Source organism: Chelonia mydas, chromosome 17, assembly GCF_015237465.2.
Source record: "Chelonia mydas isolate rCheMyd1 chromosome 17, rCheMyd1.pri.v2, whole genome shotgun sequence".
Taxonomy (NCBI): domain Eukaryota; kingdom Metazoa; phylum Chordata; order Testudines; family Cheloniidae; genus Chelonia; species Chelonia mydas.
The window spans coordinates 19375554-19393609 of record NC_051257.2 but is presented as its reverse complement, the minus strand read 5'-3'; the positions used below and the strand labels follow the sequence as shown (position 1 = coordinate 19393609).

Genomic DNA, 18056 nt, shown 5'->3' with positions numbered 1-18056 from the left:
TCACTGCCTCCCAGATTCCCGTCCACTTTTGCTTCCCCCACTAATTCTTCCCTGTTTGTGAGCAGCAGGTCAAGAAAAGCTCCCCCCCTAGTTGGCTCGTCTAGCACTTGCACCAGGAAATTGTCCCCTATGCTTTCCAAAAACTTCCTGGATTGTCTATGCACCGCTGTATTGCTCTCCCAGCAAATATCAGGAAAATTAAAGTCACCCATGAGAACCAGGGCGTGCAATCTAGTAACTTCTGCGAGTTGCCGGAAGAAAGCCTCATCCACCTCATCCCCCTGGTCCGGTGGTCTATAGCAGACTCCCACCACTACATCACTCTTGTTGCTCACACTTCTAAACTTAATCCATAGACACTCAGGTTTTTCTGCAGTTTCATACCGGAGCTCTGAGCAGTCATACTGCTCCCTTACATACAATGCAACTCCCCCACCTTTTCTGCCCTGCCTGTCCTTCCTGAACAGTTTATAGCCATCCATGACAGTACTCCAGTCATGTGAGTTATCCCACCAAGTCTCTGTTATTCCAATGACATCATAATTCCTTGACATCACCAGGACCTCCAGTTCTCCCTGCTTGTTTCCAAGGCTTTGTGCATTTGTATACAAGCACTTGAGATAACCTGCTGATCGCCCCTCATTCCCAGTATGAGGCAGGAGCCCGCCCCTCACAGACGTTCCTGCCTGTGTTTCCTCCCGGTATCCCGCTTTCCCACTTACCTCAGGGCTTTGGTCTCCTTCCCCCGGTGAACCTAGTTTAAAGCCCTCCTCACTAGGTTAGCCAGCCTGCTCGCAAAGATGCTCTTCCCTCTCTTCGTAAGATGGAGCCCATCTCTGCCCAGCACTCCTCCTTCATGGAACACCATCCCATGGTCAAAGAATCCAAAGCCTTCTCTCCGACACCACCTCCAAAGTCACCATCCAAACAACCACAGAATAATCAAATCTATGTTACAGCCAGGTGTGCTCTCGGTCCTTTCAGGGTTATCCAGCTCTCAGCCACCCCACTGCCAGGGCCTGGCCTAAAAACCACCAGCAGGTCTAAACAGGTCCCGGTCAGGGCCTACCTACCTTCCGGGGCAGCTCAATCAGGCATGAAACCTATCCCGGCTCCAGTCTGGCTTCTCTCCCCACGCCAGGGCTGTTGGTCTTTTCTCCACCTTGCTGGGGCAGGCTCTCCCCTTTTAGCCCTTCTCTTCTGGCCTGACACCTGCTACAGGTGCGGCAGGAGGGGCTGATTGGGCTCACAGCAGCACATTAACCCTTCTAGCTCTGTGTGGGCTTGGCGACCCCCCTCCCACACACACAGGGTGGGTGTGGAGCCGCTAGGAGGCACTGCAGTAAGAATAATCCGGGTCACAGCTCTCAGCCACGGGAAGTGGAAAGCCCACCTCAGTGGGGGATGGGCAAAAGACAGCTCTTGCCCTGGTCTAAGTGGTGCAAGAACCTTCTCCTCTGCATCTCCTGCCAGCTGAAACAGCCTCCTTGTATCGGGATCTCATCAGCTTTCCATCTCAGTTCGTATCTCATCGGGAAACATCTCTCCCTGATCTCTGCCTCTTCATTTCCTTCTCCCCTGGCTGCCCTGTACCTATGTTGTCTGTTGTTATGGGGTGACCAGAATCGAAGGCCCTGCTTAGCGTGAGAATTAGTGCTCTGGCTGCTGCAGGCATCTTTGCTTTGCACTAGGTGAGACCCCATCTGTCTTAAATAGAGGCAGCAGGACTGCACTGGCCCCCCCAGTCACACCTTAGACAGGCATTCAGACTCTGATGAATCTTTCCTGGGATCAGGACCTGCTGCTGTCCAATAAGGGAGCAGCTTGCCAAATGGTAGCAAAGCTCACACCAGCCAGGTCTCTCTCAGACACCCCATCCCAGTGAGGGGATCAGTGACTTGCCCAAACTCTGGCTCTGCCTACATGCAGAGTTGTGCTAGTTTATAGAGGGGTGACTTTTAAACTGGCTTTGTTAAATTGGCACAAAAGGCCACGTAGGCTGACTTATTTTGGCTTAAACCAGCCTTAATCACGTTTAGTTTAAATCAGTTAGGCCTTGTCCCCATGAGAAAGTTGCACCCAAGGTGTGAATTTAAACTGATGTAGTTAACCTGGCGCAGACCGCTCTGTGGCTAATTGGATTTCAGTTTCAGAGGGGCTGTTTTCCATTTTGCTTGCATTGATTGGGAACAGCTTTAAGGTAAAATGCAGTAAGCCACCGTTAAATTGAAGGAAGAGCAGCCACACAACTAACCCCATGTAAACACAGTCCAAGAGGCGTTATCAGGGTTGGGACTAGAACCCCAGGCATCCAATTTCCCAGTCCCGATCTTAGACCACTATGCCTCAAATGATCCATTGGATCCAGAAATTGCCACTCATCTGCTCTGTGCTAAGACTTTCCTGGCTCTCTTCCCTATACCAGGCATGTCTTCCATGTCTCTGAACCTCCACCCTCCTCTTCAAAGCCCGGCTGACTGACATCCAGGTTCAGCACTCTGGCTTTTCACATCCATGCTGCTTTTGAAGTTAGATGAATCGGAATAACTCATTTCCTAATTCCCAGAACTTCCACATTTAGGGCCGAATCCTGGGAGGGGCGCTGAGCTGCCGAAACTCATGGCAAGCCCTCTGGGATCTGACCCTGAGAAAACAGTCCCAGAAAATGAAGAATGCATGGGTGAAATCGAATGATACTGCGGACAGCCCGACAGGGCAAAACGAACCTTGTTTACAAAACTCAGTAGCTGAATGAGCCAACGGGGGATTTCCTCTCCCGGCTTATTCCAGACACGTGGGCCATTGCCTAATCTCACTCCCGACCCTGCTTGCTTTGGGCAATAGCTTCCTCAGACACCCCTACTTAAGAGCTCCAGATTCCTTCCTTCACGGCTGTGCTCAGGCCCGGTTCAGGCATGCTCATTCAGCCGAGGTCAGCCAAGTTCATATGCAATGGCTGAAATCCACCCCCGTGCGGAGGAGTGAATTAAGCCCCTTAAACCGTTTAACCCCCACTTAACAGCCACGTCCGTGAAACCGCCCCCACGTCTGCCACTGATTTGATCCCTCATTGGCATCCTTAGAAAGGCCAAGGAAACCGACGTCCCTTAATCAGTCACTTTTGTTCAGGCATATGGCGCATTGGCAGGGGTATGGGGAAGACTTTCACTGCTGCTGGCCTTGTTCCCTGGGTAGCAAAATCTCCAGCTTCTAGAGCTGTTGGTTCGGTGCCTTTCAGTCCATCTGGCAGAGAAAGTTCTGTAAAAGGGGGTAGAAGGTGCCGTCCCTGCTCCAGAACGCAGCGCGTGACCTGTGGCTTGTGCCGACTGGTGGCCCACAAACAACTCAGGTGTTGATACAGTCTCCGACTCTTCGAATGCCACCCGTCCGGCAGGAGAGTCGTGTGGCCTCAGTGTCAGTCAGTGGCATTTCCCCCTGGGGGACCGGGGCGCTCACACAGACCATGTGGAACGTTAAGTACAGCGGGGAGGAAATTACCTGATGGCAAACTGCCTCGTTGGAAAATGCCGGTTTGTCAAAAGTGAACTGTTTCTCCGACATTTGTTATTTCAATGAAACTCTGGTTCTGGCGGGTGGAGGAGGAAATACGGGGGTGGGGGAGTTTTCAATAAGGCTGCAACATTGTGTTGACATTTTTGGACCCGCATGTTTTGATTTTTTTCTTTGTTTTGTGTTTTCGAAACAACTTGGTTTTCAAATGTCTCTAATCCCGTGTTCGTTTGCTTTTGTAAAGTCAAAATCAGTGCAAAATGTTTCCGTTTGATCAAAATGAAACCATTCAACTGAAAAATTTGTTCACAATTCTGTTTCATGGGGAAATTTTGGAGGCCAGGGGGGAGAATCGTGTTCGTTCCATTTTGGACCAGAAGCATTTTTCACATCACGGAATTTCCTGCAAGACAGTAAATCTGGTCCCTGCCCAGCTCTCCGGCCCTGGTGCTGTGGCTTTTCTACCTGAGATGCGGCCCGATGGTGCCGGCTCCAGGACACATTGGTTGAATCACAGACTTTCATTAAGCTCGCCCTGCGGAGAGCTGGAGTCCCTGGCTGGGAGGGAGAAATTGCGTTTCCATTTGTCACTTGCGCCGAGAATAAATGAGGAGATGGATGTAAAATAAAGAAACTGGGTGACGTGTCTGGGATGGCTTCACGGTGACCCGTGTGCTGCACAGAGGCTTGGAGACATGAGGGGAGGAGATGATGAGCCATGGGATGGCGGAGGCTTTGCTGAAGGGCTTGCCTGCCTCCCGCTCAATCATTAACCATCCTTGGGATGGGATTTGTCACTGAGGACCTCTCAGCCCGTCTTGGGCGGCTCTCCTGGCAAGAGGTCCCCTGGCACTTTCTGGAAGCAGTGGGATTGCCTCACAGAGCAAACCATGAAAAACCTCCTTGCCCAGGGCTGTGCTCCAGGGTGAATCCATCCATAGGCCAGCCTTGGAGCTTGTGGGCTCCAATCTCAGCTGGGCCAGCGGCCTTGGCCAAGTCACACAATTTCCCCTTGCCTCAGCCCCCACATCTGTACTATGGGGATAATAAACACCACTGTCCTTGGATACTCCGCTCCTGATGCAAGGCTCTTTGGTGCAGGGACCATGTCTATACAGCACCCAGTACAACAGGGCCCTATTAATACAGACGATTAATAATAGTAATGCTCCCTCTCCCAGTGAAGTTACTGGAAAGCTCCCCCTCCCCCCGTTGTTTTCCTGGCTCCTCCTGCTGGCCTGGCTGGCTGGGAAAGCTGGAGGCTGGGAGCTTGGTGTCTCCGACTGGGATCTGGATCATCTCCACTGAAGCATTGTGAGTGCCCGGATGCCATGGTGATGGGTGCCCAATCGAGGCTGGTCACTGTGAATAATAACCCAAAGCCTAGTCTGCTTTGGACAGTAAAGCAGACTGGCGGGAGGGAGGGTGAAGCTGGGAGGTGGATGGGACCGAGCCAGCTTCCCAGGAGGTCAGTGGCAGATGGCCCAGACACGCATTTGCTCTCTGCACCGTTGGCTTTAGGCCAGACATCGCAAGCTCTGTTTGTGCTCCCCCCGCTCCCCCCAGTCTGGTAGCGAGTCGGGTCTCAGCGAAAAAAGGACATCGCCTCCAAGAGGCACTTGGCTGTCTGCATCCCTAGCCATTCTCATCAAGCTAGGGGCTGTCACAGCCTGCCCCCCGCCCCGTGTGGGGTGTCCAGCAGTCGCCCACAGCTAGGGACTGGCGCGTGGTCAGCAAGGGGGCCTGGAGAGTTCGGTGGCCAGCCCGGCGGGATGAGCTGTCTGTAACCATGGCTCCTAGGTGCCCTCTGTGTTCTGTCACACACAAGAATATTTTGAACACGCATGTACAGTGGCGTTTTCACCCCTCCCCCCCCCCGCCCAGCGCCGACAGCTGAGATCCGACACGTACGTTACCAGGCCTAATGCTAACAAGCCTGAGGTTCCTGCAGTTCAAAGCCCTGTTGTCCGCGAGGAAGGATGAGCATTGCTCTCGGCAGCCACACGCTCCTCGCAGAGACTAGCTCCGTACCCAGATATTCCTGGGATAGGCCCCCCCCTCCATATGGGTTGCAAATTGGGGGCCTGGGGCCCTTCTATCCCTGGTGCTCGTGTGGTCCCCTCACCCTGGTGTCTGAGCACCCCAGGCACTAACATATTTATCTTCATAACACCCCCACCCCCAGGGGCAGGGCAGTGCTGTTGTACAGAGGGGAAACTGAGGCACAGCGAGACTAAGTGACTTACCCAAGGTCACACAGGTAGTCTGTGGCAGAGACAGGACTTGAGCCCTGGTCTCGCAAGTCCCAGGCAAACACCGTAACTATTGGGCTGAGCTTCCTTTCCTAGGGCCTGGGGTCTCCTTGTGCCGCCACAATGTGTTGCTCTGGAGGCAGAAGTGGGCATGTGGGGCTGAGGCAAAAGCTTCCCGGGGCCGCCAGCAGCACTCTGAGGCCCGGCAGGAACAGGGCAAGATGCCAGCACTGTCATTGGCACGCCAGGGCCTCTCCGGGAAGCTATGGGCCTCGGGGGTTACCAGGGACAAATGGATGAGGGCGATGGGAGTGCAAACTCCCCAGGGATAGGGCCCGTTTATCCCTGTCACTTGGCCTGGGCGATTAAACCCTGGCCTTGTTTTCCTTTGCTACGGATGGCGGGGCCGCGCCGGGCTGCCGGCTCCGGCATTTAGGGGGTGATTCTCCCTCGTCTTCTAGCTTGCACGAGTTGTCGATCCTGAGTTATGGCCATTTCTCCAGCTGCTGCTCATTGGCTGTGGTCTCCAGCAGGGTCCCTGCTGCCTTTGCCAGCTGGTCGATATCTCTTGGCTTGCCGTGTGCGTGCGCGGGAGAGGGAGGAGATGGGTCTGTTATTCTCTGCTCACTTGCTTTGCTTCTCTCCAAGCAGGCAGAGCCCATGGGGAGGAAGCTGTCCATCCCCTCCTCCTTTGTTCTGACAGCTCCCGTCGGCTTTGTGCCACGGAGCAGGTTACTGCCCGGCCCGGTGTCACGTCCCCGGGGAGGGCGTGCTGGGGGAGTGGGACAGTCCAGCGGACAGGGCGCTGCGCTGGGTGTCTAGAGATGAGCGTTCATCTTCTCTGTGTGACAATACTGCAAACAGGCTGCGGCTGAGATCAGGGCCGCAGCATGCTAGGCGCCGTATACACACGGAGCTTGAGACAGTTCCTACCCCACAGAGCTCAGGCTAGCTAGACAGATGGACAAAGGGTGGGAGGGGAAAGAGGGGCCCAGAGCGGTGATTTGCTCACGGTTACACACGCAGCAGGCTAGTGGGATTAAAACCCAGGTCTCTGTCCCAGGCTCTGCCACCGATGCCTTGTGCAGCCTAGGGCAAGTCACTTCTCTCTGTGCCTCAGTTTCCCAGCTATGAAATAGGGATAGCGATGCTGCCCCTGCAGTGTGACGTGTGTTGAGTTGACGCCTTTCTTGGGAGCGTGTCTGCCCTCCGGGAGGGGAACACACGACCAGGGAGTTCTCACCGCCTGCATAGCACAGCCCACCATGTGCAACCACTGGGCGGGGGGTGGGCGGTGACTTTCCCCAGCTGCTGTGGTCCCCTAGGAAGTGTCCCCCGTAGTCCTGGGTCCCCAGAGCAAGCCTGCTCCCGCTGTGCCCCGTCACACTCTCTGCCCACCCTGGAACCCCCCCCCCCCGAGCGGGGAGTCTGTGCTCAGGGTCTGGCCCCTTTACCTTAACACGGGCCCAACCCCGGAAGTCCTTCTTTAGGCCACACGCCCTCCGTGAAGTCACTGGGAGTGGGAGACAGCAGAGGGAGGGTGCGTCCTGCCTGGTCCTTATCGGGAGCCTGCAGTGTGTGTGTGGGGAGGGGTATGGAGCTGGTCCCCTAGCCCAGTCTGGGTGGGTGGGAGCCAGGCACTGCCCTCCCCCCACCCAGGAGAGCCAGGCCCTGCCTCCAAGGGGTAGGAAGAGCTGGCAGAGCTAATACCCAATGGTGGCTCTGTCCTGGTCCATGCTGGCCAGCGGAGATGTGCTGCCCTACTGGCACTGTTAACAATGTGGGTGCTCTCCCCGCCCTGTTGGTGTGACACCCCCTTAACCTCTGGGGATAGGGAGGCCCCCATGGGCCGATCCGTCCTTGGCCGCTCAGCTGAGCCTGCCAACCAGGGGGGCTGGATGATACCCCGGCACAATGAGGGGCTCCAGACACAGGGAGCGGTGAGCTGAAGGCCAGGAGAGGGGAGTGGGGCATTGTCGGTGGAGCGTGACCTCAGGGCGATGGCATCCCTGACTCTCCAGCTCTCTCTCTGCCCCAGGTATTCCGAAGAGGAGATCCGGCAGAAAGTGGGGACCTTCCGGCAAATGCTGATGGAGAAGGAGGGAGTGCTCACCAGGGAGGACCAGCACGGGCGCCAGATGTGAGTATGGAAGGGTCACTCAGCTGGGCAGGGGTGGGGGATGCACGGGGAAGGATTGAATTCTCACTTCACCTGTCCTGGGCTTCGTAGTCTCTTGTCACGCCAATTTACCCCCCTCTTGGGAGCAGATCAGGATCCACTGACCCAGGGCAGTTCTCCTTCCTTTCTCTCCCCGCCCAGTAAATACAATGGGGAGCTGCATTCGTGCCCCCATCACGTTGCATAGGCTGACGGTAGAGGAAATGAATGGGTCTGAGATTGTTACCTGGTGTTTTCAGAACCCCCAGCAGGGGCACGTTAACGATTTTGCTCCGGTTGATGTCAATGGGAACACAGCAATTCCATCTGATAAGATTCATGTAAGTCAGCGTGCTCTTGTCCAGCACAGCAGTTTGTGAGATTTAAGCACACACAGATCTGAGCAATAGGTTTAGAACATCCTAGATATTTACCCAACATCTGGAATGGTACTGAGGAATTCACAGCAGGTTCACAGTGGCCAGCTGCTCACCCACCAGGGAGAAAGGGTGTCAGGAAAAATGCCGCTCAAGATGGCTTCAGAGGACTGCTCCAAAGTACGCTCTGTTCGCTAATTTTTTATAACTAACTTTTACAAAGCACATAGGTCATAATGACCCCTCCTGGATCATCACTTTTCCTAACTTTTAATAAACTTTTTACTATTAGCGGCGTCTAGATTCAAGGTTTTCCAACCACCAAGGTTTTCAGTCTCAGCTGTTTACTTGTCTGTCCCCCTCCTCCTATTCTAATGAGCAGAAACTGACAGCTAGGTATGACCTTGCTTCTGAAAGCCTGTCTCCAAATTAACCCTTAACTATGTGGTCTGTTTCATTAATTGATGGTGGCTAAAAGCACATAATATGGGTGCAATTAGCTTGATCACATTCTGGGGTATACACACCCCTCAAATCCAGGGCAACAAGATCCCAGAGGCCTGGCTGGCCTCCGGACTGCATGGAGCCCGGCTTTCTAAACTTGGCTTAGATTCTGTGGTCTGGCCAAGCAACCCCCAAAGAGTTCCCAGCTCTCCTGGGAAATCTCACTGCATGCGATATCTCTGCGGGTTACTCAGATAAATAATAAATAAATAATAAATAACGGGGAGGATGAGCAGTGATCTCCCTTCACCACAGCAGAGGTAAAAAATATATAAAGCGGGGACTTCTGTGCCCTTATGCCCATGGAGAATGCCTAGTTTTATACCGCACTGTTCATCAACAGATCTCAAACCAAGGCAGTCTGTGTCATTACCCCCAGTTTACAGATGGGGAAACTGAGGCACAGGGAGGGACGTGACTTACCCCAGGTCAGCCCGTGGCACAGCCAGGAAGAGAACCCAAGTCCCTTGAGTCTCAGCCCTGTGAAGAGGCCAGGGGTTTCCCAGCTCAGGCAGTTCCAAGCTTCTGGTCACTTCCTGCCATTCCAGAAAATCTCTCCTCTGCTGCTCTCCTGTCAGTCACTGTCTTTTCTGCTTCGGTGAGGCCATGGACCGGTGGGGTGCAGTTGTCTGTCAGCACTACTGCCACCCTAGGGGTCCAGTTCTGTGCTGCGTGTCATTGTCCTGAAATTGCACCCATGTAAACGGAGAGCAAAACTGTGCCCCATGTCTATGCTAGGAGAGAAAGTCACAGCAGCTTGGGGTCCCACTCACCTCTCCCACATGCCTATCTTCTGCCAGTTTGGGGCAATGCTTCTCTTCTACATGGCACTCCCTGTGCCATTTGTGCCCTGGCCCTTGAAATTAATTGCCAGTGTAATGGGTCTGATCCGGGTAAATCTGGAGTAACTCCATTGGCTTCCACAGAGCCCGACATCAGTTACTGTTGTGTAATCAATTACACTACCTGCCTTGGCCCCATTTTGCTAGGCACTGCACGGAATTTGGTGTAACCAGGGGTAGGTCAGTATCAATCCAGAGTTGCCCCACGCATTTTTCACTTCGCATCTTGTGTAAATCCAAAGTAACACCACTGGCTGCACTGAGGCATGCGAACACACTGACTTCAGTTACACTGCTCCACATCGGGAGTGACTCCTCTGAAGTCAGAATCTGGCCTACGATAACTCCCATCCTGTGATGTGTGTGTCTCTCTGGAATGGGATGAAGGGGTTTTCCGCTCTCAAATCATTCAGGTGACAGCTTGTGCTGCAAATACCCCGATTCCTAGGTTCTGATTTCATTCCCCCTCTCCTCTCCCTCCTCCCCTGGTGCAGCTCCAGGAATATCCCTGTCACCGCTTGGTTCTGCCCCAGCTTGATCGTGATTTATCTGTGAAATGTTTAATGGCACAGCGAGCACAGTTGGCAAGCCACACATCATCTATCAGCCTGGAAAGCAGGTCACTCTGGGACAGGAATAGATCCTGTAGGTTCACTGAATATTAATGCTTCATTAGGCTCAGGAAATCAGGGCAGTGAGAAAGAACTGCAGCACTGGGGGATGGGATGGGGGGGGGGCAGAAACTTCTGCAACCACACCCCAGCCGAAAAGCACAGCTGGGTACAGCTCAAAGGGTACCTGGGTTTCAGCGTGGGAGAGCATCGCAAAGCCTTGCTGAGATCTGCTCCCTTGCTTGATCGCTCACTCTAGGGGCTAGTGGAAGGACTCATCAGGCAAATCCAGCTGCAGTCAGCAAGATCTCTTCCCCAAGGGAGGGCTGTCTGAATAAGGAAGCCAAATAAGACCCCAGGAGTGGAAAGTGAATAGAAAAACACTTCCCAGTTTGTAGATCATCCCAGCCCTGTGGTCCCTGGGCCTCCATCTCCACCCTCTAAGCAGCCAATGTGAGCTTAGGTTAACCCCTTGCTCACAAGGACCTTGGCAGCATTCATGCTTTGCACTGTAATTTTGCAGAACTGGGGTCTGGAGGGGGCCAGATCTTAAGCTGGCTTACATGGGCACTGCTCTGTTGTTGATGCCGGGTTACACCTGCTGAGGGTTTGGGCTCCTCCTGCTGCTGACATCTCTGCAGTGTGCGTATGCGGTGGGGTGACCGGTCGAAGTATTTGCAGACTTTGCAGTGTCACAGGGAGTTCCAAGGGGAGAGAAGGGCTGCGAGACTTGTGAAGCACATTGGAGAGGAAATGGAGCTGTCTGGCACCTGGTCGGCATTCTATAAATTCTGCCAGTTATGGTACTGCTTTCTCTGAGCTCACCCGCACAGACATGGATCTTAATTTGAGGCCAGTTTGCTTGGGGAGTGCCATAAAGCGGGAGCGGGGGGTAAGCGCAGGCCAGCGTCTAAGTAATAAAAAAGCAATCTTGTGTGTCACGCTCCAGCTGCGGTGAAGGTAGCAAGAGTCTGGAAGCTTAGTGCAGGATTAGCGAATGGGTTTGGGAAGGAATTCAAGTGTAGATGTCGCTCTCAGGTTATGCTGGGCAGAGGGGGCGGCAGACTCACAAAGAAGAAACCCCAGCTGATGACTGTAGTAGCGCTGAAGAGTCCCACTCATGGCCCAGGACCCCATCGTGCTAGGTGCTGTTCAATCACAGAACAGAGATGGTCCCGGGTGTAAGTGAGGTGGATATTATTAATGTTCTTATCGATTTGTACGTCAGCAGTGCCTGGGGCCCTGGTCCTAGACCCCATTTGTGCTTGGTGTGGTACAGACACATCAGAAAAGGACAGTCTCTGCTCCAAGATGCTTACAAGCTAAGAATAAGAACAAAAGAACGGCCATATTGGGTCAGACCAAAGGTCCATCTAGCCCAGTGTCCTGTCTTCTGACAGTGGCCAGTGCCGGGTGCATCAGTGGGAAAGAACAGAACAGGTCATCCATCTCCTGTGGTCCATTCCCAGCTTCTGGCAAACAGAGGCTAGGGACACCATCCCTGCCCATCCTGGCTAATAGCCATTGATGGACCTATCCTCCATGAACTTATCTAGCTCTTTTTTTGAACGCTGTTATGGTCTTGGCCTTCACAACATCCTCTGGCAAAGAATTCCACAGGTTGACTGTGCATTATGTGAAGAAATACTTCCTTTTGTTTGTTTTAAACCTGCTGCCTGTTAATTTCATTTGATGACCCCTAGTTCTTGTGCTATGAGAAGGAGTAAATAATACTTCCTTATTTACTTTCTCCACACCAGTCATGATTTTATAGACCTCAATCATATCCCCCCTTAGTCACCTCTTTTCCAAGCTGAAAAGTCCCAGTCTTATTAATCTCTCCTCGTACAGAAGCCGTTCTATACCCCTCATCATTTTTGTTGACCTTTTTTCAATTCCAATATATATTTTTTTGATATGGAGCAACTAGATCTGCACGCAGTATTCAAGATGTGGGCGTACCATGGATTTATATAGAGGCAATACGATATATTTGTCTTATTATCTATCCCTTAATGATTCCCAACATTCTGTTGGCTTTTTTGACTGCCGCTGCACATTGAGTGGATGTTTTCCGAGAACTATCCACAATGGCTCCAAAATCTCTTTCTTGAGTGGTAACAGCTAATTTAGACCCCATCATTTTATATGTGTAGCTGGGATTATGTTTTCCAATGTGCATTACTTTGCATTTATCAACATTGAATTTCATCTGCCATTTTGTGAGATCCCTTTGTAACTTTTCGCAGTCTGCTTTGGATTTAGCTATCTTGAGTACTTTTGTATCATCTGCAGATTTTGCCACCTCACTGTTTACCCCTTGTTTCAGCTCATTTATGAATTTGTTGAATAGGACTAGTCCCAGTACAGACCCTTGGGGGACATCACTGTTTACCTCTCTCCATTCTGAAAACTGACCATTTATTCCTACTTTTTGTTTCCCATCTTTTAACCAGTTACTGATTCACGAGATGACCTTCCGTTTAATCCCATGACAGCTTACTTTGCTTATGAACCTTTGGTGAGGCACCTTGTCAAAGGCTTTCTGAAAATCTAAGTACACTATATTCACTGGATTCCCCCTTATCTACATGCTTGTTGACCCCCTCAAAGAATTCTAGTAGATTGGTGAGGCATGATTTCCCTTTACAAAACCCATGTTGACTCTTCCCCGACAAATCATGTCCATCTAGTAGCAGTAGTTCAATATAGTAGTTTTACCCAGCAGAGGTGTCCACGTGCTGATGAATTTTCATGCATTACCCCTGGGGATAGAGGGGAATTGCTGAGCTGGGATGAGGGCTCTTCTACACTGCCTTGCTAACAATCCCTAGTACTTCAGGGGCACATTCCCTCTCCAAAACACTTTACAAGCATGGAGCCTAATTTTGGTTCAGCCATTTCCGAGTACAAGGTTATGGAAACATACATTGTTTTGCTGGTGGTAAAAAAGCCTCGTGACCTTTGTTAGAAGCTCTAGCGTCCACCAGGCTTTGGAGCAAGGACTTTAAATTTGGCAGGGGGCAGCCTTTGTCCCAGGGCTCTGCCTTTTGTTGTCCCTGTGAAAATCTCCCCAAATTAGGCCAAGCTATAAGCCTCTGAAAAATTACAACTTGCGCATAGTCAGAAGACCCTTGCTCAAGCCCAGGCTAATTCTCAAACCTTCCATCCACATTGAGCATGGTCCCAGCCCAGAGCTGCAGTGACCGGAGCAGGTCCTTCCCTGTATAATGCTATGTGCTCTGAAGAATCAGCTCCTAGCAGTCTCAAAGTGGGCACCTAAAATGAATGGATACTTTGGATCTGAAACTCTGTGTGCCTCAGTTTCCCAGGTGTGAAATGGAAATCATACCATCCCCTCATCCCGCAGAGGTGTAGTGAGGATATATTAATGGCTGTGAAGCACTCGGACACCATAGAAATCCCATGAAGAAAACAATATTGTCTTCAGAAGAGGGTTGGAATAGTGGGCAGCAGCTAAGGCCTGGGGTCACACAAGGAGCAATGAGAAGAAGACAAACTATTGAATGGCCGCAGTTCAGCCCATTCACTGAATGAGTCTGGGGTCATGTGCCAAAAATAATATGGGGGCATGTAATTAAAGACTGGCTCATGCTGCGTATGCACAAGGGGGTCAGGTTCAGGTTGCCCAGACAACTTTAATGCTGGCATTTCCTAATTTCTGAGTGCTTGGCTTTGCAACCTTCATGTTCTTTTAATGCCGTTTTGGTGTATGTGCTATATACCAACAGCACGGAGCTCTGTGCAGCCATTGAGCACCAAGAACCATAGAGAGCATCTCAGCGTCAGCAGCGTTCTCTCCATTTTACAGATTGGGAAACCGAGGCACATAGAGATTAAAGTGGCTTATCCAAAGTCACTCAGCAGGCCAGTGCAGAGCCAGGAATGGAACCCAGGACTTCTGATCACTGTTTCTACTGCCTCTGAGTTCCTACTCCAGCACTGTTTTCTGACCCCCTCTAAGCCACCCAAACAGCTCCCCTCCCCTCCTGTTAATCTCCTAAGAGGCCCCCTGCTGTTACTGAAAAAAATCTTACCCAGGTTTCAGGAGGAGAAGACAAAAAAAAATCATCCAGGCAGCAAAAGCTGGTCCTGAACGGTTAAGTAAAGCTAAGGGGAGAAAAATCTTCAGATGGGATGATTTTACTAAGGGACTCCAGCCTGGACAGCCTAGCATGGGAGCTGTTCATGGTACTGATTGTTATCACCTGGTCAAGTCGTCAAAATCCAGCAAGAATTATATTTATTTACTCTAAAGGCATCGCCTGGCCTGCATGCACATCCAGGCAAAAGTCTTCTTGAAATGTCACACCACTCAATCACTGAGAAACACGCCACTGGGAAAATGAAGGCAGCTAACCTGAGAAAAGCCTTTCAAATACCAGCCACCGTCCCTGTCTCTCTGGCGGGCAGCTGGACAGCCTCCTGGGAGGATGGATAACTTGCAGTAGAAAGGAAGAGAGCTGGCTTGTACGTTGAGTCCACAACACCCTGGTTTTCACTCCCTTAAAACAGGCCATTGTTCACTCGGCTCTTAACTGGGTGAAACTCCCCGAGTGGCTGAGGTTCGTGTGCGTGGGGAGAGGCTGCCGCTTGTCATCCCCTGCTCAATGGCTGCGGAGGGGAAGGAGGCGCAAAGTGAGGCTGGTTTAGAAGAGCGTTTATCAGCCTTAATGTAAATCACATCATACAAATCCATTGCTGTCGGAGTCCCAGGGGAAGCCTGAGCTGGGTCCTGCCAGCTCTGTTAAATGCAGTTTCCAGCTGGCAGGAATGTGACACTAGTTATCATGTGATGCTTAATGAGCGGCCGAGGAGCCATCTTCCAAGCACTGGTTTAGTGTCAAGGCTTCAGGCCTGGTCTGTCCCTCAGTGCTGGTCAGGAGTCAGTGAAATTGCCCTAGGGTGCAACTAGTGAAGGGAGGGGAAGATCTGCGTGCAGCGCGTGCCCTGCAAATCCCGCTTCAGCACCGGGCGCCGGCTCCAAGCAGAGCTGTCTGCCCCTGCCTGCTGTATTATTGAACATGATTTACCAGCCGATTCAGCGCGGGAAGGCCTGGGTCAGCTTGGCGGCCATGGGGACGGATGTTCTGTCTGTCTGTAGAATGGGTACAGCCCAGGCAGCTTCCCCATGCTGCCCTGCCAGCCCGATGACCCGGAGAGACCAACCTTAGGGCCTAGATGGAGAATTCTGTCTCTGAGGCCCATTCAGCCCTAGGCCTCTTGGCTGAGGCTACCAGCGCAAGGGACAAATGGGACAGATGCTCGGCCACTAGGAACAGACCTGCCCAGTGTTTTCCCTGTAGGCCCCCAGCGAGCCATCTGAGGGGAACAATGTGGAGTCACTGCCCACCTGCTCCAGTTTCAAACTCGCCAGCTAGAGGGTCTCACCCTAACCCATGTCATCCCCACTTTCATTTCGCTAAGAGCTGGTTCAGGCCAGTCCTTGTTTGCTACCCCCTTCCAGTGGGGAATATGGGATCTTGAAATGCTGGAGAACTGGAGGGTTTAGATCCAGGGCCTGACTTTTAGCCCAGCCTTAACTGCGCCTTTGTTTCTGAGCTCACCGTGATTTGCAGATGCTTTGGGCCCCGATCCTGCAGTCTGACCTAGCCAGGCAGAGCCCCAGGGCAGGCAGGGGAGATGGGCCCTGCCCTGGAGAGCGACAGTCTAAACACACAAGACAGACCCATGGTGGGGGAAAGGCAGTGCTATTAACCCCATTGTACAGATGCAGCATTGAGGGCCAGATTTTCAAAAGCACTCTGCACCTCCCATTGTTCTCAATGGCAGCCGGCCACTTTTGAAAAACCAGTAAAAAGTAAAAAGTTGTGTCAATCCGGGATGCTGGGGGCTGAATTCTTTCGAAGAGCTGGGGCCAGGGAGTCAGTAGGATCAGACTCCAAGCTCCTCTATGCTAGGCTAGTGCCTTAGCCATCCCCCTCCACATCCTCCCTCCCTAGGGGCTAGCTGGCGACACCCTTTCTCCCAGTGAGTATTACCCTGCTCCTGGAGTAGCCCCATTGAAATTGGGGCATTTGCTGAAGGGGTGAGTTTGAGCAAGAGTATCCAAATCTGATTCAGATGGCACCCGGTTTGCTGGTGCAGTGGGGCCCTTAGGGATCAAATTCACTGTGGGTGGTGGGAGCAGAAGCCAGTGCCTGGAACCTTTCCCAGCGATCCTCCAGGCAGGGAGCATCCGAGCCCAAGTCCAACGAGCCTAAAGAAGATGCTGCGTTTAAAACAAGTCACAGAGCTGCCCGTTCCCGCCCTCTGACGCTCTGCGTCTTCCTCTCTCATGGCTCTGGCTTGCTGCGCAGCTGGAAAACATTTTGTTTGTACTCTTTGAGGATTCGCTGGTGCGGCTGGTGCCTCAGCAGGACACAGCCGAGCCTTTGTGCCCTCCCATCTATCTGTTCGAACCTCCCCCCGAGCCGGACGAAAGCGAAAGGGCACTGCTGTTACTGTTTGCATGCAGAGGCAGAGGAAGGCTCGGGTCAAGTTTTCACACTGCTCTGGGGTTTGAGAGAGGACTGGAGAACAGAGAGATGGGGGAGACGCTGCTTTTGTTATTGGAACTAGCTAGATCAAAGCTAGCTCGGGTATGTCTGCACGTGCTCGGATTGCAGTGTAGACAGGGCTAAGGCTCTCCCGACTCCAGAGAGAGCATGCACTTTCCAGCCGACAGGCCTCTGCTGGGAGCCGGGCGGCCTGCTCGGGGTTCACGGGGTCAGCACGGATTTCTCATGCGCTTGCTGCAGCCCGAGTGCTTTGGAAAACCCTCCCACAGTGCCCCTTCTCTGCTGGGGGTGCCCCGCACACCAAGCTCCTGGTGCAGGGGGATTGCAGGGACCTGTCTGCTGAGTGCAGGGCTCTCGTTGAGTCCCACTCCCCTGTGCGGCACTAGTCCCTTACCGTCCTGCAGGGGAGGGTCTGCCTGGCAGCATGGGGAATTGCACTGAATCTCCTCCAGGGTATGTGGGATTTTGAGGCTCCAAGTCAGTGTGCCCATTCCCACAGTGCATTTCACCAGCTATCTTGCCCAGACTCCTTGGTGGCCGAAGCAGGGAGGTCAAGTGGGTTGTCTGTAACCTGAACTCTTTAAACCATGATCTGAGGATTCAGGAACTCAGCCAGAGGTTCAGGGTCTATCACGGGAGTGGGTGGGTGAGGTTCTGTGGCCTGCGATGTGCAGCAGATCAGACTAGATGATCATGATGGTCCCTTCTGACCTTACAGTCTATGAGTAACAGATTTTTTAGACAAAGGAAACGCAGTGGATCTAATTTACCTAGATTTCAGTAAGGCATTTGATACCGTGCCACTTGGGGAATTATTAGTTAAATGGAAAAGATGGGGATCAGTATGAAAATTGAAAGGTGGATGTTAGGATACAGATATTCAGGCCTGTCTGTAAAGGCCTATACTCTAAGAATTTAGGTGTATTCTTATCACTTGGCTAGTTATAGAGGTACAAAAGAGAATCAAAATCACTATCTGCCGGTGTAAGGGCCTTCTCTTACTGTGACAGTCTGAGGCCCTGTTCTTAGGCTAAGATCTCTGGCTAAGCAACAGAGGCAGCCATAAGCTGGGAAGCGACCGGTCGCCTCCTCACATTCCAAACTAGTCACATTGAAATAAGGTGCTATTGGGCTGTTAGGAATACAATCCTGTCCTGATAGTGCCTATCACCTCCAGAGAAAGGGAAGTGCCTAGAAAATGTAAAAGGAAACTTAGTTTGATAGCATCCTGTCTGGCAAGAACTCACTTATCAATAGCTG

General features: G+C 52.1%; 1 protein-coding gene across 3 annotated transcripts in view; it reads left to right on the top strand.

Moving 5' to 3' along the window:
• SRRM3 (serine/arginine repetitive matrix 3) overlaps nucleotides 1–18056 on the top strand; it is a 190281-nt gene that overhangs the window by 109107 nt on the left and 63118 nt on the right. For all 3 annotated transcript variants that reach the window (XM_043531236.1, XM_037880792.2, XM_043531237.1), the window contains one exon: nucleotides 7801–7902. In XM_043531236.1, the coding sequence (XP_043387171.1) occupies nucleotides 7801–7902 (102 nt within the window). The remainder of the gene's footprint in view (nucleotides 1–7800; nucleotides 7903–18056) is intronic.